General features: G+C 30.9%; 2 protein-coding genes and 1 pseudogene across 5 annotated transcripts in view; all 3 read left to right on the forward strand.

The window, feature by feature from the left end:
• The first annotated feature begins 1,323 nt into the window (after nucleotides 1–1,323).
• LOC102616438 (transcription termination factor MTERF2, chloroplastic) lies at nucleotides 1,324–6,524 on the forward strand. The gene is made up of 7 exons (XM_006468058.4): nucleotides 1,324–2,078; nucleotides 2,620–2,757; nucleotides 2,865–3,107; nucleotides 3,306–3,419; nucleotides 4,347–4,529; nucleotides 5,042–5,259; nucleotides 5,794–6,524. Exons 1-7 carry the CDS (start codon nucleotides 1,467–1,469, stop codon nucleotides 6,116–6,118), a joined length of 1,833 nt encoding a protein of 610 aa, XP_006468121.2. The 5' UTR covers nucleotides 1,324–1,466; the 3' UTR covers nucleotides 6,119–6,524.
• A 1,302-nt stretch (nucleotides 6,525–7,826) lies between these two features.
• Nucleotides 7,827–21,775, forward strand: part of LOC102610760 (uncharacterized) — a 51,137-nt gene continuing 37,188 nt past the window's right edge. Inside the window, exons 1-3 of one of the 4 annotated variants that reach the window (XM_052444205.1) lie at nucleotides 7,862–8,204; nucleotides 8,472–8,572; nucleotides 8,957–9,184. In XM_052444205.1, coding sequence (XP_052300165.1) covers nucleotides 8,107–8,204; nucleotides 8,472–8,572; nucleotides 8,957–9,184 — 427 coding nt within the window. In that variant the 5' untranslated portion in view covers nucleotides 7,862–8,106. Of the gene's footprint in view, nucleotides 8,205–8,471; nucleotides 8,573–8,956; nucleotides 9,185–21,775 lie in introns of all 4 variants that reach the window. The other 3 variants (XM_052444207.1, XM_052444208.1, XM_052444206.1) reach the window with 3 other exon arrangements.
• LOC127903701 (vacuolar-processing enzyme-like) lies at nucleotides 13,224–15,738 on the forward strand (annotated as a pseudogene).

Here is a 21,775-nt window from a genome sequence, read left to right on the forward strand (position 1 = left end):
GCCTTTGCATCCCATTTCAGTACATGATGACACACCATCCATTTAATAAATCAACCCCTCTGGTATATTATTGTATCCCATTTCACGTAATCAAAATTGTGCCACCTAAAAGGGTCACGAATTGTGAAGTCTATCCTTTTGTCTATAAATTTAAATTTCGTAGAGGTGGCAACTTTCAGAACTTGATACCTGAATCCAACAAATCAGATACGAGATAGTGGATTTGTGTTGATTAAAATTGATACGAGTTTTAAATTGATTGTATTTGATCAGTTGTTCAACACAAGAATGAAGAGGGAGGGATGGGCATTCAATAATAACACAAGTTACACAAGTATTAAATTTTCAAATCAATATTTTCAGTGATTTTAATATTTGAGTTCTAATATGAGTGTCAACACAATATGTTGTTCATTTATTAGATTATAAATTTTAGAGTTTGTAAAATTATTTAATCATGTGTTACTCAACTATTAGATTTCTTAGTTTATAAAATTACGTAATCAAATATTTAATAAATAAATTTCATATCAATTAAGTGCATATTTGGTATTACTTATATAATAATCATAAATACTTATTTAATTTTATAAACTCTTTTCAAATTTTTTATTGTTATTTAGTTTTTTTAGTGGAGCTTTTGAAAATTAAAACTCTATTTGGTATAGATTTTCAAATATAGATTATTTAAGGGAAAAATTTATTTAGTAGAACTTTTACAAGTGGAACTTTAAAATTTTAATTGTTTGATTGTTAATAACAACTTTTATTAAAATTTTTGAAATTACTTTGGTAAACGAACTCTTTAAAGCTTTGTCATGAAAAAAATGAAATAAGATTATTAAATAAATAATTAGACATTTTTACATTTAAAAAATACTTTTCAGTACTCTCAAAAATCTAAAATTTAAGTACTAGTAGAAAGAAAATATTTTATTAGTCTTTAAAAACTTTATTCAAAAAACACCAAACAATAATAAAAAAATATTTCATAAGAGTTTATGAAATTAAATAAGCATTTATGATCATTAGATAAGAAATTTCAAACATACACTAGATAAGTTATTTTGCCTCTATTAATAAAGTTCAGAGAGAGCAGAAATTGAAAAGTTTTTTTTTAAATATTAAAATTCCTAAAATATCATTTACTTATTAGATAACCTTAATTACTTTTTTTTTTATATCATAACTTTAAAAAATTACTTATTATACAGTTTTTTAATAAAAATTCTAATTAATAACTAAACAGCTAAATTTTTTTTAATTAAAATTTTGTATACAGAGACTCTATTCAAATATTAAAATATATACTGCTTGAGAAACTAATACGAAACAGAGTCTAACCCTCAAATTAAGTTGCAGACGCTTGAACGTCCACCGTTACACAATAACGGGTTTTGCCGGCACATATATAAATAATAAATCCGCGGCGGGGTTCTAAGAACAGTTCAGTTAGGGTTTTACAAATGAAAATGTCCACCAAATCCTTCCCAGTTCTCACACATCTCATAGTACCCTCACCATCACCAAAACCCCACTTAATCCCTTCAACTTCTTCCCATTTCCTCTCATTTCCTCAAAATCCACTCCCTTTTACAGCCAATGTCCACCACCACAAGCCCTTCAAAATCAATCCCCTTCTCTGTTCCTCATCAACCAACAGCAGCAACAACGCACCCAGTGACCAATCACAATCACAGTCCCAATCCCACTCTCTGACACTTACCCAACAAGCTATTTATGATTACCTCTCTGAACTGGGCATTTCCCAGGAGGATTGTGCTTTTATTTCCTCAAATTCACCCAAGTATGCCCAGATGCTAAACGACAGCGTACAGGACTTGGAAGAGTGGAAGTCCTGGAGTAGTAGTAGTGTTAGTAATAAGAATGATGTTGGAAATGGAGATGGAGAGGAGTCGGTTTTAATTGGGTTTAAAGAAAAAGTCGTTAGAATGGCCAAGGAGAAAGGTGATAATGGCAAGGTTGCTTTCTTGGAGAGTCTTGGTCTCAGTCTTTCTTCTGCTATCAGTATTGCCAGATACTTGTCCGGGGAGCCTCTGCCTCCTCTCATTCACAAGGTAAAAACAGCTCTTTAAGATTGATTTTGTTTTGTGTTACATAATTGGAGTTAAGGTTATGTTTGGGATTGCAGGTGCTAGTTAGTTCAACTGGTAAATGACTGGGATTTAAACTTGGCTTACTATAATGGTGCTTATAAAAAATTTAATAATAAAATAAATTGAGGTATGGTGGAATGGAATCACTAGCTATTAAGTATATCTTGGTCGGTGTGGTTTATTCTAAATCTATGCAACCAAAGGGACCATTGATTAGAGACTAAATCATCTTTTCTTCCAAATCTATGCAGCCAAATGGAACCTTAATTACAGAATGAAAACATATGCATAAACATTTTAGTGTTATTTTGTGATGTAGTAAGCTGCTACTATTATTATTTTTCTGTTTTTCATTTGATATGAGTAAGGATCAGACAGATTGTATTACTTATGCCATGTAAACGTGAGTGATTTCATATTCTTGCTCTGTTTTTTGTAGAATCAAATTAGTTATTTGTATCAGTTAGCTGGAGCTGGTGCTTATGTTGCATTGGGATTTTAGGTTAAATATATGAAGGAAATATTCTTTTCTGGCAGTAATACTGAAAGGACGCTTGGGAAAAATGCTCGCCGTATGATGAAGCACTTATCAATTCCTCTTGACGAAGATGTGCAGCAAACATTAGCCTTCTTCGAAAAGGTCTAGTATGCTATTTGTTAATATAATAAGAGATCCATTTCATAGACACGTTTATTTATATATTCTGTTTTGTGTATATTGATTGTGTTTTTCATGTTGTTTTATAGATTGAAGCAAGGCGTGGAGGATTAGATATGTTGGGTTCTGCAGATGCCTCTTTCCGATATCTTGTTGAATCATTTCCACGTCTTCTGTTGTTATCAGCGGAGTCCCATGTAAAACCTGTTGTGGATTTTCTTGAAATTGTTGGAGTTCCAAAGGACTGCATGGGAAACGTGCTTCTGTTATTTCCACCCCTTATATTTTGGAATATTAAAGCTATCAGAACAAAAGCGCTGGCTTTTGAGGAGGTACCATTCATAAAATTCCATAGAACATTTATCCTTTCCGTTCACCTTAGTTTATGATCAGAAACTCTCATGTACGCATTCTGTTGTCTCTCTTACAAACAAGAATATCCCTTCTGTTGTTTGGTTTTGAGATAGAAGTTTTATGGTTGATATCATCTTTGCTAATTGTGCGAGCAAAATCATTTGTGCTGCTTCTAGATTGGTGCAGTGGATAATGATGTTGGGAAAATGCTGCTTAAATATCCGTGGATTCTTTCAACAAGCATTCAAGAAAATTACGAGGAAATTCTTTCAGTTTTTAATGAAGAAAAGGTATGGATTCATCTAGACTATGTTGGGCTGCCTGGCCCAGTAACAATAATAAATTGGTTTTAGGGTCAAAAAGTGCATGCATAAGTGATGTTATTTGCATAAGCTTTGTTATTGATAACTTAAAATTTTGTTTATTCTCAGTGTGCTTTTGTCTTATTAAAAGTGGAGAGCAGAAAAATACTACAAAATGTTTTTCGTTGCATTTGGTCGTTATGGAAAATAGAAGAGAACCATAGAAGGCTTTGGAGAAATTTTTTGGGCAAACTTTGCTTCTCCAACTTTTCATGTAAACATGGGTAAATGAAGTTGTGGAAAATTTTGAAGCATCGCGTCACTTTTTCTGTAATGAGATGAATCCACCCCAAGCACAAAGTTTTCATCTTGATATTCATTCTCATTTTTTTAAACTTTTCCCTCTTTTCTTTCTTTCATATTCATGAGCATACTTATTTCTTCGATATTTTGTTTCGCCATGTTTCTCTTATTGAATTCTTTAATTTCCATTATATAGCCAACTGGTCGGTCTCTGACCTAAGTAGTTAATGCCTGGCTCCATGGATGAATTGGGTTATGGAAAACTTTAGCAAAAGAAAAACCTTAGCCTAGTAGCTTCAGAAATGAGCCTGTTTTTAGAATATCACTATATCAAGCGGTGGTAACTTGACTCAGCATGGTGATCACCGAATATTTTTTCCATTTAATATTCTAATGCGATGTGTTGAAATCAGCGTAGCTTGAAATTGATGCAAAGTATTAAATTGCTTTGGTAAAGAGTTATATAGACTGGCAGGTGAGTTTGGCCAAGAGGATTGTTGTTTTTTGTTGAGCTTAACCCAGCCTCACCCTAGCTCATTTAGTGTGACTTCCTTTCTTTTATTGGTTATTTTTATTTTGCCCTATCACATCGTTAACAATATTTTATACCAGGTACCAAAGCTGAGTGTTGACCGCGCTATAAGAAGCTGGCCTCATTTACTGGGTTGTTCAACTAGCAAGCTAAAGTTGATGTTAGATCAACTTGGCGAATTGGGAGTAGAAAACAAGAAGTTGGGTCAAGTTATTGCCAAAAGCCCCCAGTTGCTGCTACGGAAACCTCAGGAATTCCGGCAGGTATTCCTTTTTAACCCTGTACTTTGCCTTTTCTCAGAGGAACGTTTATTGTTGTATGTTTTCTTGTTTGGCTCTCTATTCTTTGGGATACCCTTTTCTTCCTTATATTACACTTTCAGCACACTCATAGGTGGTTAATTGTCAATATTTCTGTTCTGGTCTAATATCAGAACTACAGAAGCAACCTGCTTTTAAAATTACTGGAAAGTTAGTATAGGTCTGCAACCATTATTGAAGTAAAGTTTTCTCGCCTTCAAATTGTAGGTCATTTTATGGGCTTTTCTGTTTACCATAAAAGTTGAGAGTCACATTAATTGAATTCTAATGCTTTCCAAGTGTTTCAATTCTGGCTGCCTCTGACCTTTCCAGCAGCCTTACTCTATGTTTTAAGCGCTTAAAGCTTCATGCAGCCAGAACGAAACTTTTGAAATTGCAATTGATAACCTTGAAGTTGTGCCTTTGATGTCATTGTTCTTAGGTATTTTTACAGATTTTATTTCTGCCTTTTGTAGGTGGTTTCATTTTTGGAAGATGTAGGATTTGATAGGGAGAACGTGGGAAGGATTCTTGGTCGCTGCCCGGAACTTTTTGCCAGCAACATTGAGAGAACATTGATGAAGAAGATCGATTTTCTCATTGGTATTGGAATTTCTAAGGATCACCTTCCTCGAACTATCAAGAAATATCCTGAGCTTCTTGTTTCAGATGTCGACAGAACCTTACTTCCAAGGTAATGCTTTCGTTCTATAATATATTGACTTGGATGGTTCAATTAATTTGAATTTAAGTTTTAATGAAAAGAAGAAAAGGGGGAGATTATGAAAATGGTCAAAATTAAAATAGAACATTAAAAATTTCAATTCTGGAAACACGGGATTCTCTTAGTTTCACTGTGGACAAAGTTGCAGAAAGTCTTTGCTTTTCTTTTTCTGATATCTAAGGAAAAAAAAAAAAAAAGAAAGAAAAAGCTATTTTGGCTTATCTATCTTCAAAACTACCAGTGCTTGAAATGAAGTATTAATAAAGGGCTAGGGTTTGTTCTAGGAACAAATATTTTAACATTAAGATGGCTGACTTGAATAATCTTCATTTAGATAAATGTCAAAAAAACTGACTCTTTCTGTTAAATGTCTTGATAAGTGTTGTTAGAAAAACATAAACATCTTAACGACTTGATAAAGTTGTTCACGTATCAGATGTATACATGAGTAATTATTCAACACTCGGTACCTTTTGTGGCTAAACCTAGATTTATTGTAAACAGGATAAAATACTTGATGGAGATGGGGCTATCAAAGAGGGATATTGCATTCATGGTTCGAAGGTTCTCTCCTTTACTGGGGTACAGCATCGATGAGGTATTTAGACCAAAGTTAGCGTTCCTCTTAAACACCATGGAAAAGTCGCTGCAGGACGTGGTGGCTTATCCAAGGTATTTTAGCTATTCATTGGAAAAAAAGATAAAGCCCAGATTTTGGGTGCTAAAAGGAAGGAATATTGAATGTAGCTTAGAAGAAATGCTGGGTAAAAATGATGATGAGTTTGCCACTGAGTTTTTGCTTGCCCCTTCAGCCCATTCTCATCAATAGTTCAAACTTGCTTGTACTATAATAGCTGGTAATATGTAAATATTTCACCGATACCGACAATCTGTAAATAGCATGTAGAATACTTGAGGAAGTGGAAATGAATACTTGAAGGAATCAGTGATGGCTTCCCCAACATTAGAGCTTAGTTAGAAATTCAGATGGTAATGTAATGGTGGCCTCAATAAACAGAATCTCTCTTCAGTGATCCGGAATTTGTTGAGGCCATGGCCGTTCCAGAAGGGATTAATCTCGGTTTTGATCTAGTTCTGTCTTTGCTGATTACTGAATCAATTCGTGTTGGAAATTTTGATTGTTGGCAAAGTTACCAGCAGATGTGAGATTGATTTGGTCATAGCTGATGTTGGAGAGCTTATTAAAGAATGTAAGAACTAGACCTTTCAATTTATTCGTGTTGGAGTCTACTGGAATTTCTTGGGCGGGGAGTCTGGTGGAAGTATTTTATCTGAAGAGAATTTTGGGCATTCTCTCTATCTGAATTTTTCTAAGCCTTTAATAATGTCATGCAATGTGTCTTTTGGTAGAGAAAAATTTATCTGAGTTGGGTATCGTATCTCTATACGAACGTATTATTTTGACAAGCTTGGTGGTGGGACTTGTATTTTGGGGTTCGTAAATCTTTTATTTTAAAAGTAATAGGTCTTGTAGCATTAAAGTGGTTGGTCCTACCATAAAACAACAAAACCCGATAAAAATAGTAATCTTTAATTAGTCGAACATACAATTTCAGCATGCTAAGGTCGCGAATTATTTCTTCTTTAAATGACGGTATATTTCTTCTTTTAATGACGGTATATGATTAAGATTTAATTATTTTTATTTTTAAATTTATTAACTACACCAATCACCTACGTGAAATAATAATAATAATAATAACACGGTACAATCCTAGTAAGACACACAAACACTAATTAAATTTGGCAACTGCTAATCCATCGGCAGAGCCATGACCAATGTAGACAATTTGAAATCAATCTGCGGCATTTAATGGACATATTAATAATTAAGTCCAAGTTAATTAAATAAATCTTAATTAGATATGTTCTCTTTCGATTAACAATGCAAATTCTTAAGCATTCCATGCATCCAATTCAATGAAAACATAAAATTAAAAAGAACATTAAACATTATGCAGCCAGATATATATAAATTAGTCAAATAAGAAGTGAACTATCAACAGTACTATTATTACTCTGTCAAAAAAAAACATGATATTATTAATGTAAAGATAATTATTCAACTAATGTGTGAAAAGAAGATGTGGGAATTTAATTGAATAAGAAGATAAACACTTCATTAAACATGGTATCATCCTCAACTCTAGTACAAGAAAATTAGAGAGACATAATTACCTTAACTCTAGTACCCGAAAAATAGAAAGACATAATTAAATTTAGAGTAATAGAACAAAAAAAAAAGCCATTGAAAGCTTTCTCACTAAATTTTTTTTAATCATGTATAACTTTAGACCCTAACCCAAATAAATTGGGAGCCCAAGTTGATGGGCTTTCATTTTCACTTTTTTTCATAAATAATAACCGTCTCTATGCATCTGTTCGTTTCTCTGTAGAATGTGCATTTCTAACTCAAGACTTCAGAAACTCTTTTCCCTTCGCTTCTAAGATCAAGTTTTTGGTTAGTAAATAAATTAAATACATTTCTTACTCTTTTTCCCTATCTATTTTCATAAATTTAGTTATGGGTTCTCCTTCATTTTATTTATGGTGCTCATAATTATATGCCATTTTGCCTTTTCAATCCTTTGTTGGTTGCCCTTTTAGTATATTACATGCAATTTCAATGGCTATGATTTTCTTAAATTATTATTACTGCTGTTGTTATATATTTATTTATTTATGTTGTTGTTGTTGTGTAGCTTCAGATGGTCTAATTGAAATTACGAATGTGGATTAGTGTCAAAATGGGAAGTGTTTGTGAAGTAGTATAATAGCAATAATATAGCAATAGCAATGGGGACTGTGATTAGTAAAGCTGCTAATGGTATAGGCAGTGTTCTTGGCACTGCTTTCGTGGCTCCATTTAAGAGCATCTTCAATGGATCTTGTGAGTAAGTAATTCTAATTCGTCATCTCTCATAACGCTTCTCTTTATTTGTATAAATCTTTACAACATTAATTATGTATGTAATTGCTTTAGTTGCTTAATTATACCATAATAATGAAAGGGAGTATCTTGCAAGTTACAATCTATTTGATTATCGCCAATGTAATGATCTATATGTGTTCATTTGAAAGAGGTCGTATCAATTGCTTTATGCATACATGCGCGCGCATTTATTGAATGGTGGTTTGATTCGATTTGCTTGGCTATGTAGGGATGTTTGTCCAGAACCATGGGACATAATTTGTTTCATCGAGCACTTATGTGTCACCAATCTGGTGAAACTGCTAATGATTTTGGGGCTGTGCTACATAAGTAATCTCAGCTCTCATACTTAACAATTCATTTTCCCATTTAAGTTTAATTTCTTTTCGAATTCTTCTATTTTCATTTTGACTGTTGATTGAATGAACAAATTGATGAAATAAACAAAAATAAGACAAATTAATAGTTCAGAAAATGTTTTGGTTTCATAAAGAATGTAACAGAACTCTCTCCCGAATTTGTATATTTCGGAATGGCATCGTTGAGCACAAATCATGATAATGCTGTTTGTTTCAATCTTTGCTTATAAATGATCTTAAGCTAAATATGGTAAATTTTTGTTTCTTTTTGTTATATTTACCAGTTATATTTAAGTACAGCGAGAATTAACTGCTAGGTTTTTGTCATTTATTATATCATTTTTCATATTTTCAGTTTTGTTGTTCTGCTACCTATTGTTCAAAGTGGGAATCTGCCAATGCATTGTAAGAAGCCTTTGTAAGATGTGCTGGGCTGCTTGTGAAACATACTGGTATGCTTTGGAAGACATCACATGTTTCTTGTGGCACAAGCTATTGAACACCAAACGTAGAGACAGGCGCCGACGCATTAGAGATGCTGAATGGGGGTATAGTTCAAGCAGTGATGGAAATGATTTTTCAGGTTATCATCGCCATTTAAGTTCGAGAAGAAAACGATACATGGAGAGAAACGACTGGTATGGGCATGACAGTCATTGCGGCAGCCGGCACCATCACGTAAAGCTCAAGACTAGAGATGGCAATTGTACCCGCAAACCCGCAAACCCGCCCAAACCCACCCGCCAAAACCCGTCCGTTGCGGATAATTTTACCCATTGCGGGCGGGTTTAGTATTATAAATTAAAACCCGCACATGGATGCGGGTGGGTTTGGTATTAACCTTATATCCGGTGGATACCCGCATGGATATCCACCAAACCCGCAATATTTTTTTCAAATATTTTTAGTTTAATTTTAATCTAAAAATATATAAAGAAAATAATGTCATTAATTAAATTACCAAATAGCCAAAGGCTCAAAATTGTGTATGTGTGTATGTGGCCTATATCCTATTCTAAAGTCATAATCTAAAGAAAACTAAAGGCATTTTCCTTCGAATTAGTATTTGAAAATATTAATCTTAATTATTATTATAGGCATTGTGTTGGATGGGTGCTTATGGTGGTGAATGAAATGAATATCTTCTCTTGGAGCTTGTTTTAAATGATAATATGAAATGTAATTATTATTTTTAGATACTAGTTTGTGTTTTTTAAATGGATTTGTGTAATTTATACTTAAATTTGAGAATTTGTGTTGAATTGATGTGGAAATTTTAATTTTTCATTTACATTATTTAAATATAAAATTGAGTATGTTATATGGAATTTGAGGTTATTATTATAAATTTATATATTAAAAATTTGTGATTTTAAATACGGAAACCCGCAAAAAATCCGCCGGATACCATTGCGGGTTTGGTAATTGTTAAAACCCGCTGCGGGTGGGTTTTTGTAAAAAAATTAAAACCCGCTGCGGGTTGCGGGTGGGTTTGGTAATTTAAATTTTGTGCGGGTTTGGATTTGATAATGGCAAACCCGCTGCGGGCGGTGCCCATTGCCATCCCTACTCAAGACAAGACAAGTGTCATTTCATTTAAGAGGAGGAGGGTCAAGAAGACTAAGGAATTCAAGGCGGCTTCATTCAATGAAAGTGAGAAATCCTCGAAGAATTTCGAAAAGGCAGCGGCTAAAATGAACAGAATGTAAGGGATCTCTTGAATCTCTTCGTAGACAATATATAGGATGTATATGGTTTAATTGGAGTGTATGAGTGCCAAAATTCAACACTTGTCTGCACGTTTGCATGCATCTAAAATGTTAGTATTGAACATATTGGCAGAAATGTGAAGCCCTATTGAAGTTATTCAAACTGTTAAGTGCCACACACCGCACCACGTTTTACCTGTGCAGCAAACATTATTAATTTGTATAACGGAGATAGCTGATATTGATCTTGGATTACAGATCCATATGGACATATGTAGCTTATATTGATCTCAGATTAGAGATCAATACGGATATAGCGTATATTGGTCTTGGATTAGAGATCAGTAATAAAAAAAAAAAAATCTGAAAATAATCAACGATCAAACTCAGACACACGTGATTACTAACTAAATCTCATACTACAAATTCAGATACGGACAAAAACATTTATTCGATCTAAGGCATAAAATCAAACATATAAAAAAAGATGGATGAGATTGAGATTTAGAATAAAATTTCTTGTCAATTTTGGTGTTTCTTAGGATATAAATAGAGGCCAAAAGTATCGAGAAAAGATCTTTTGGCTATTTTTCTGAAAGTCGAGAGAAATCCATAATCCAAATCAAGAAATTCTCTAAACACAAGCATTAACAAAAACATCAGAGCATCTTTTGCAAGCACATGCTCGAATCCAATTTGTGGAGACTCTCAAGGACAACAAATCAACATTGAAGCTTGTAGAGTAAACAAGTATAAGTTACTATTTACTATTTCTTTAGTCGTTTTTGTCTAGATAATTGAAGGGGTTTTGAACCTTTGCAAGTCATAAATGAACTTTTATATTCAAACTAGGGTAGTTAATTAAATAAACATATTTAAAAACCACTCTGCAATATATCTTAAATGGTAAAATATTATCTATACAAAACAAAAGAAATATGAAATATAAAAATTCCAGCTATTTTAAGACCAAGTTCTTTTCATGTGAAAGAGGCAATATATGGAGAAGCATTTTGACCAATTTAGATAGAAATGTGAAATTAGTGCATCCTTGCTTCACGATTCTACCTTGCTAATGTAGTGCTTTCGATATACCGCATCAATAACACAGAAACAATAACTCTTAGTTATTTTAGAATTTTTTTTATAATTGTAATTAAACTTTTATTTATTTATCTTGTTTTAAGTTATAGTGCTTTATCCTGAAGCAATAACCAATTAATTGAATTGCTTTCTGTCAATGAATACTAAAAGTTTAAAAAAAAATTTAAAAAAAAAAGAAAGAAAGAAAGAGATGCAAATTGCTGTTGATAATTGAGTTTAATTTGGGAAACATAAAATAATTTAGCATAACTTATTGTAAATGAATGAATTTATTAAGTTGATCAAAAAGAGAAAAAGATTATCCTATGGAAGAAGATAAAACCAGTTATGTAATATCTGGAATGGTGGTGCACGAGGGTACATTCTCTTACTATTTAATCACTTTACTATTATTAATCAATCTGATTGAGAAATGTTTAATGAGCTAGGAATTAATGAATGACTTATGAGTTATGACTATCTCTTTTAAAATTTCTCTTTTTTTTTATTGAGTATTTCGATTTTTTGCTCACTCATTTGAGCGGAGTTCAACTTTAAAATTTTATATTTCCACTAAAGAAATTTTACCAATTTAACTAATTAGTACTCAATCTCCCTTTTATTTTTAGCTTGCAACCACTAATTGGCTTATTTAGCAAGTTCTCTCATAATTGTACAAAATGTTCCAATTTTTTCAAATTTTGGACGGGTTTTAAATAAATGGACAGCAACACTCGTGTTGACCGTGATTTGACAAAATGGTGATAACTTATTTTTAAAAAAAAAATTGCGAGGAATAACCATTTGAGACAAAAATAAAAAACCCCATAATTTATTTCTTTCTTTTTTTTTTCTAATAGAAATGTTCCGGAAAATCCTGAATTTTGACCCAAAAAAATATTATATATCCCAAAAGAGTTTGTGCAATCGTTTTACCAAATTACACTCCCGGTCGTTTTTCCCTCAGTTCGGTAAAAGATTGGATTATATAAACATATATGTAAAAGATTATTATTATGAGACTACACAATTAAATATAAAAAATTTTAATTAACAATTTCTTAATTTTCTCCATGATGAGGCCAATGGTTTGAGTATTCCAGTGGGTGTGGGAGCTTGGTAACTTTTAATTATTTTCTTTGATTTTAGTTGTAATTCAACTTTCATACATTCAAATAGATCTCAACGGACACTAAATTAAGCTTCAAAATTCCAAAAGACCTATTAGACCAATATTATTTTTATTACTCACTTAATAAACGAAAAATAAGATGGCATAAAAGAAGTTATATAATTAAGAGTCTTGTTAATTTACAATTAATATAACTTACAATTCTTGTAATAAGACAGTAGAGTCCACTATCATATCATAAATTTTTATATATTTTATTATAACCGTAAGTTGCAACTTAATAAAATCCCACAATTAAATATCACAATTTCTACCGTACAATATTATGCCATGGTTTTGTGCGGGGGCTTTGATCTTTTTTTTTTTTTTTTCACAAGACAAAATTAGCAAAAACAAAAGGTTTCCAAAGCCGACACACAAAACCATGGCATAATATTAGTGGCAGTAAGTGGTCTCAAAATCAGGCGTTCTAGCCAGTTTCGTTTGGTGGGCATATATGGCTACAAGACAAAGGCTTTTTGCCTGTCAGTTTCTTCATCATCATCATCGTCAGTATTATTATTATTATTTTCTCTAAAATCCCAATTGAAATCTAATACAAATAAGTAACCAATTAATTAATTAATTAATGCTCTCTAAAACCCCCCAATGGAAATCACTCTATATATATGCATATGCTTCCAATTCTGCTCTTACACTCTTACTCACTAATTTTGCTTCCACTATTTATCAAAAACAATGAATCATTTCATTCTCATTGCTTCACTTCTTCTCCTTTTCTTGTTAAATAATTTTATTGTTGAAGCTCGACAAATTGCAAAAAGCACAACTACTGGAACCAGATGGGTAGTTCTAGTTGCTGGATCCAATTATTATGAAAATTATCGGCACCAGGTTAAATTTTATTAATTGATTAGTTTTACTTTTTATTTAATTTACATACAAATTAATTTTGTCGATTTTTCACCATCAAATTTGCTGGTTATTTTTGCAGGCTGATGTGTGTCACGCGTATCAAATTCTGAAAAATGGAGGATTAAAAGATGAAAACATAATTGTTTTCATGTATGATGATATTGCATTTAACGTTCAAAATCCAAGGCCTGGTATCATCATCAACAAGCCGTGCGGCCCTGATGTTTATAATTGAGTCCCCAAGGTATTTATTTTGCCTGATAAATCAAACTTTTTTTAATTTGATTATATGATTCCTATGGCTATTTTACAGGATTACACTGGTGAAAATTGTACTGCCAACAATTTTCTGGCGGTGATTCTCGGCAACAGAACTGCACTCACCAGGGGCAGTGGCAAGGTTGTAAATAGTGGTCCGAATGACTATATTTTTATTTATTATGCAGACCATGGAAGCGCTGGTATGGTCGGTAAGTATCAACATTATTAATTAGTAAAATTAATTGTTTTTTTAAGCTTTAATTTCTTATTATTATTATTTTTTCTTCAATCTTATAAATTTTTTCACATCAATGTTTTTATAATTTATGTGCTGCAGCAATGCCTACTGGAGATGACCTCTACGCTAAAGATTTGATAGAGGTGTTAAAAAAGAAACACGAGGCTAAATCTTATAAAAGCATGGTAAGTAAATGAAATCAATTAACCATTATGCAAATTTAATTACTACTTGATAACTAATCAATTAATTAAAAAAAAAAATTTTTGGTTGGAAATTTTGGGGGGAAATTAATTAGGAAATTAATTTTACCTTGAAGCTTGTGAATCCGGAAGCATGTTTGATGGGCTTCTCACGGAAGACATGAACATATATGCAGTCACAGCTTCAACTCCTGCAGAGAGCAGCTACGCGATGTATTGTCCCGGGCATTATCCGAGTCCCGAGGATGATTTTGAAACTTGTTTGGGTGGTCTCTTCAGTATTTCTTGGATTGAAGATAGGTCAATTAATTGATTATTTGATTTTTCATCGATAAATTTGATGTTAATTAAAATTTATAATTTTTTTTTAACTTTTCTGTGTAATGGCGTGCAGTGAAAAACATGATTTACAGAGGGAAACACTACAGCAACAACATGGAGTGGTAAAATCTATTTTTTTTATTAATTAAAGTTATCACGTCTCTCTCTCTTTTTTTAAAAATAAAATAAAATTCTCTGGTTAATTCTGTCGAGTTTTACAGATTCGGAGGAGGACATTGGTCGATTATTTAGGCTTTAGCTCTCATGTAATGCAGTACGGAAACAAAGAGCTGAGCAAAGAGCCAATTTTTACGTATATTGGCACGAATCCTGATAACGACAACTTCACGATGAAGGCTGAAGAATTTTCTTCTAACCCATCAGCTGAAATTGCTCATTCGAGTCGTTTGACGAGGGGAGCTGTTAGTCAACGCGATGCTCAACTTCATTATCTTTGGCACAGGGTAATTCAATTAATCTTTTATCAAATTATTGTTTAATTAATGAGATCTTGTAATTTGAGTTATAATAATGTTTATTCTTGCAGTTCAATAGATCGGCTGATGGGTCTAGTGAGAAGATCGAAGCTCAGAAGCAATTACAGAATGAGATTTTAAGCAGGCAGCAAGTGGATCAAAATATACATCAAATCATAGCACAAGTTTTTGGGGAAGAAAATGTGTCGAAAATGATTGAGTCCATTCGACCAGCAGGCCAGCCTCTTGTAGACGACTGGGATTGCTTGAAAATGCTTGTAAGTTTTATATTATTATTATTTTTTTCTTAATTAATTCCATTGTTATCTCAAGCATACACACGTACTCGCACACACATAATCATTTTTAGGTGTGGCTGTCTTCATTTTTTTTAATACAGATGTGCGGTTTAATAGTGTGTCTGCACTCACTCCATTAAATCGCACGGTTTAACAATGTGTCTATTTAAAAAAAGAAAACGACATCCATAATAGAGAAAGACTATTTGATAGATTATTTTGATTTCTTAATTAATTATATACAGGTGAGAATTTATGGGAAAATTTGTGGATCATTATCAATATATGGAAAGAAGTATACAAGAGCGATGGCCAACATGTGCAATGCTGGAATCAATGAGAAGCAGATGACTTTGGCATCCAATCAAGCTAGTTTGAAATAAAATAAGTAAAATGATTATTTGAATAAGTTCTTGAAATCAAATACGTCTTTGAATATTTGAAGAATATACCTAAAGCTTTTAATTTCTCTGTTTAAAAATATATTTTCTTTCTTTTAATTTCTTTCTTTGAGGAAAAAAATGTGATTTGATTTTCTTTTTATACGGTTCAATTGATATTGTAGCTAGTTGTTATCAGGCCTAAAAACTTCAGTAGTTGGATGAAAATAACCCAAAAAGAAAAATAAATGATAACAAAATAAGAATAAAGAATAAATCCTTTAATTTGAATTTTTTTTTCCCGATAAGATCATTCTTTTAACCAGATCCAAAGAAATGCTTTATTCTTTTTTTGCATGACACTTGAGAAAAGAAAAAAACACATTAGAAGAAAAATAAGGAATTTTGATATTTCAAGTCAACAGCTATAAGATAAGAAAACCAAAGCAAATATGGAAACAAATACAATAAAAAAAAGGCATTAAACATTCTTTATCCATCCTTCAATTATCGCCTCAATATTAACAAATCATTTAATTGTGCTATTGAGGCTTTGGGACATTGTAATCAAAGACTGAGAAAGCTATCTTTTTTTTTCCCTATAAAAAGTTTTATTTTCTTAGTCACTATGATGCGTAATTAAAAAAATTATCAAAATCACCACCTAAAGCAACTTATAAATACAAAAATAGTGCTAAACATCTCAAATTTTTTATTTTAAAAAATTATGTCAGATCATGTGACATTCACTAACTAATTGGAGAGATAATATAATTAATTTATCTAGATTTAGTAAAAAATTATCAATTATTTAATTAATGAAATTTAAAATAAAAAAATTGAGATGTCTAATCATTACTCTAAATATAATAGACACCAAAATAATAAAAAATTAAAGTTTAAGAGTTCAAAATATTTTATTTATAGTCTCATGAATAGAACAACATAATTGCAAACGGCACATTTTCTCACTTACGTTTCTTTGTTGGCACACGTAATTATAAAAAATTTAGAACAGTAGTACCGAATGAGCTTGAATTAATTAATTGTATTGTGTGTAATGCATTGACGTATGCTCAACTAAGATTTGGAAATTGTTTAAAAAAAATGAAATCATGGATATATTTTCAGATAATCCATAAGTATTTGAAAAAAAAAAAAGTTTTTAACACCCTATTATATCCTGATAAATATCTCTTCTACTAAACTTGACAAACACTAATATAACAAACCCCAATTATTGTCTCCTGTATTCTTTTGCGCTCTCATAGGTGTCATTTTATTTTTTTGAGTCTTTTGTTGCTAAATTTTTAGATTCGTGATCAATTCATTTTCATGATTTTTTTTTCAGTCCATGATCTTCATCTATACAAATTTAAAATACTCCCTTTTTTTTTCTTCATTTTTTCAGATTAATTATTTTTAATTTTGGGAAACTAATGTTTTTAAGTTTTGTAAAGAAAGAAAGTTTGGAGAGAAGAATAAAGATAACAATACTTCAAAAGAAATTATCACTTATAGAATTGTTTGTGTGAAAGGTATGGTAAGAAGACTATTAAAAAAAAATTAAGAGTGAGAAAATTGATAGAAATAAAAGAAAATTTGGAAATCAATGCACACACAAATTAAGGATGATAATTTAGAAGAAATGATCTTTTTGGTATTAAATGGATCATAATTGAGAGGGGGTTTTAAAAGAATAATGGAAAGGTGTTAAAAGCCTCTCACTTTTGAATTTTTGTGCCTTTCCATTGTTTGGTTGACTATGAAATGGGGGAATTTATTAATTTCCTTTGAAATAAAGGAAATTAATAAATTCCATCCAATCAAGGGATCTGAATTATTCACCGAAGAGTGAAACAGGGGCGGAGCTATTTGTGGGCTGGGGCTGTAGCCTGTCTAAAATTTTGATAAGAGTTCTGCTATTTACTTCGGGTCAAACCCCGAAAGTAATTGAAACGACGTCGTTTCCTTTTTTTTCGTTTTTGTTCTCCATAAAACGACGCCGTTTGGTTTAATTAGCATCAGCCCCAATTATTCTCTCTTCATCTTCATTTCATAAACGATCCCAAGCACTGCAAAACCCTTTCATATTGAGATTCTTCACCACTTTGACTCTTCTTGAATAATTCCAAAAGGGAAAAAAAGAAAAAAAAAAGGGCCATGTCACATTAGAGAGCAACTTTGTGCTATACATTCTTCAAGTCGAGCTGAGGAAACTGAAGTTCAAAGTTATCAGGACAAATTTTGATCCATATACATTTATTCACATACATGAATTATTACCAGCAACGTGTCATTGGATTTTCACATGCACACATGCATCTTCTTCTTTGCAAAATGAAAAGCACTTCATTTCTCTCAGCAAAAGCACTTCTTAGTTCGTTCTCATATGCTTAGATTACAAGTTTAATTACTAAAATTTCAGGCTATTGTGAGACGAAGAGAAAATGAAGAGAAAGAGAGCAATTTGGAGTTGTTATTGATTTTGTTTTAACCAAGCTGAAACGAAGGGGAAGAGAAACAGAGAAATAGAAGGAGGGGCTGTGAGCCAGAGAGAGAAAGCAATTTGTTGAGATGAAGAGAACGAAGTGAAGGAGTGGGGTTGTTGTTGATTTTTTTTTTCCTTAAAACGACGTCGTTTTAAGGAGAATGAAATGAAAAAAAAAAGAATTAAAACGACGTCGTTTATTATTTTCGGGGTTTCAAAATTGACAAAATTGTCATTGCTTTACACTTTTATTTACAACTTCACCATTCTATTAATTTACCACTTTGTCATTCTTATAAATAAATAAAATGAGCATTTACTTTATTCTTGGAGAACGCGCTCTCTTTGTTTTTTGGCTCCTTCGTGCTGACATGCTCTGCTTCTTCAGTTATTCGTCTTCTCTTGGTAGGAATATATAACATATTTATTTTTTATTTGATCATTTACAATATATTTATAAATTGTAAGATAGTAAAGACTAAAAATCATTTTCTTTAGTTAGTTTATGTTCTAATTTTATTATGTAAGATTAAATTATTGTTAGGTCAAACCATTGAATTCTAGCAATTAAAATTTTAAATTTATTATTGATAAATCATAGATTAGAGATAATTATTTTAGTGAAAAATAAGAAGAAATGCAAGAGCTCATCAAGACACCACTTTAAAATAAGATAGAGAAATTTATATCAGAGTGTACGATTATCTATGTTGAAAGAAAATTTCTAGACATTGTCGATTCAAATTCGATAATAGATGAATTTAATTCTTGAAAGTTTAGAAAAACACAACTGAAATATTATTTAATTGTAATTGAATTGGTTCTTAAAATTGATGTATTTTCTTATGTATTAATGAAATTTTCATTAAAAATTATATTTTTAATTGCGATAATATTTGGACTTGGAAAAAATTTAACACACCCAAAAAATTTTTCTTTACTTCGCCCGTGAAATGAGGAATCCAAATTCCAAATTCACTAGAAATCTAAACTTCCAAATTTACCCCTTTTATATTTTACTATTAATTAGTTTATTGTTATTAAAGCAATTATTATTTATAATTTTTTTGTCACGTAATTTAACGGCAAAGTTTGATTCAACAAGAAAATTTTTTAAAAAGATTTATTTGATTTAACCAAAAAAAGCCCGTTAATTACACTTAAATGTAATTTTTTTAATTTAAAAAATAAAAAATAATTGAGTTGGGGAAAAAGTATATTTTATAACTAATTGTAGGAATAAAAATGTCATTTTGTAACTATTATAGGGGCAAAAATATTATTTTATAATTAATTCTAAGGGCAAAAATTTCATTTTGTAATTAATTTACTATTCCCATTGAAGTTAACAACAAAGTTAACGAATGATCACCCGCTTGATTATTTTTTAAAAAATGTATCATTTTAAAAAAATTTGTCAAAACATGTGTCACCCAAAGGTAATTAACTCTTATTTTTTAAATTCTTAGGTGTTTACCATTTGATTTAATCACGTAACATATGCCTATGGCGAAAAAACATATCTCAGCCTTCTATCAACAAACAGTAACGTCTAAATCTTCCAGCTTGTTTTTGGGGTCTGAGGCATTTTCGTCTTTCATTAGTCAAATGGACGGTAAAGCTGATGACAGGAGTGGTATGTAATAATACAGCAAACTCACCATCTAAATATAAATACGTGAAACTTCAGGGGAAGCTATCTAAACTTTACCCTACTAGAAAATGGGCCCAATCCCCGTTAGCAGGCCCCATTGAAAGAGTGCGGCAAAGTAACCTGGGTAAAAGTACATTTTAAAAATAAACATGAAAAAAAATAAGATGTTCCTATCTTACATGCATGTAAGATATATTTCTTTACATAAATGGTGTACGTGGACGAAAGATTTAGAAAGAAAGAACCATTGACACCGAATTTATTATAAATAAAATTAATTATTTGTTTATGACCTGATTGAAGGTTGATATAAATCTTGTATTTTATGACTTTATAGCGATTTTTTAGAATTTCAAAGTTCAAACCCATAAAAAATGATAAGTAAAGTGAGACTGAGAATTCATTTGGCTTGGCAATGGTGATGGTAAAATGAATTTTTTCCTCGGTTTATTGACTATTCTTAATGAGTCGTGATCTAATAATCAATTCTTTTGTCCTTTCTCTTATATTTCCACATATGAATAATCATTTTTTTTTCCTCTATGGACCATTCGCAGACAGTCATGGCTTAACGAAAAAATTTCTCTCTTGTTTTTCCTTTATTGACTATTTTTAATCTGTCATAATCTAGCTAATAATTTTGTTATCTGTCTACTATTATTGATCAATCGTGAATTCCTCCATTTTATTGGTTCCTTAAAATCTTGAATTTTTTATTATTACGACTTATCTCGTTATAACAAATAAAAGAACGAGGAAGAGAAAATGGAGATATGAATCAAGTAAAATTATAAAAGATTCTATTTTATCTAATTAAACTATGCTAATATAAAAATAAAGCTTAAAATAAAGCTTACTCTATTTATATTATTAAATAAAATCATTTGTCAAACAATATTTGGCATCAAAGAGCAACTTGGTCGAAATAAAATATTTGGTTGACGTTCGTTTCTTTCACATAAAAAATATTATGTGCACCCAACTAACATTTTTTTCATAAAGATTCATTTGATGATCATCATATATCATCGTCTCATTTGAAAGAAATATTTTTACATAAAATTTAGAATATGGTAATGCTATAATGACTTTAAAAAAAAAAATTCAAGGGTTTATTTGCCCTCGTAAGATCAAACTACATGTACATGTATATATTTTAAAAAAAACAAAAGCTACAAATACATGTTGCAACAATTTGTGAACAACTAAAGTAACCTAAACCATAAATACTAACCAAAGTATTTTCCAAGCATTGAGTTACTTTAAAACAATCTCTCGTTATTATTATTATTATTATTTTAAATCTATATACAACATTGCCATAGTAATGCATTTTAAGAAAGTTTTATGGAGTACACAATCCCAGATTTTATCAATTAAATACCCTTTGAGACAATTGTTGGCAGGTTCAAAAATAATTTTTATTAGGAAGTTTAAACTTAATTTCGATGTTTGATAATTTATTTTAAAAGAGTAAATTTTGAATTACTCCTTTCGTGAAATGATAATTTTTAAAATATGATTTAAATTGTTGTAAACTTGAATTTATTTCTTTTTTATTCAAAAGATTAGGCAAAAATGAGGGTGGGTCGATATTTTTTTTTTTTATCTTCTTACAAAAATATGGGATAAATTGTTTTTTAGGATACTTTAAAGATATTTTAAAAGTTGTCATTTCATAAGAAGGTAATCTGAAATTAATCTTTTTTTTTCGAAATAGTATTGGCAAAACCAATTCCTACAGCACATTCTGATTATGTTAAGAAAGTTTCATTTAACATTTTGCCTATTTTAGTTATTTACATTATCATAGTAATTTAACATTAAATTTTCTAAACACAAAATTGGTACCGACAACAGTAAAATTGTTTTCTTTATATTTTTAGCAATTTAAGAATAAATGCCTGAGTCCATATTAACCATATAAACATGTTCAATAATCACGATTATCAAAGAATTTAAAGATTAATATAGAATTTATAAAACGAGAATCAGGCCTCAAAACAGGAATA

The sequence above is a fragment of the Citrus sinensis genome, chromosome 7, assembly GCF_022201045.2.
Source record: "Citrus sinensis cultivar Valencia sweet orange chromosome 7, DVS_A1.0, whole genome shotgun sequence".
NCBI classification, from domain to species: Eukaryota; Viridiplantae; Streptophyta; class Magnoliopsida; order Sapindales; family Rutaceae; genus Citrus; species Citrus sinensis.

What these genes read in the sequence shown, in the direction of transcription:
- LOC102616438 (XM_006468058.4), top strand. Translation starts at nt 1,467, where the DNA reads ATGAAAATGTCCACCAAATCCTTCCCAGTTCTCACACATCTCATAGTA. An exon ending in TGCCTCCTCTCATTCACAAG is followed by an intron (nt 2,079 to 2,619) that starts GTAAAAACAGCT and finishes TTGGGATTTTAG; the next exon opens with GTTAAATATATGAAGGAAAT. An exon ending in CATTAGCCTTCTTCGAAAAG is followed by an intron (nt 2,758 to 2,864) that starts GTCTAGTATGCT and finishes GTTGTTTTATAG; the next exon opens with ATTGAAGCAAGGCGTGGAGG.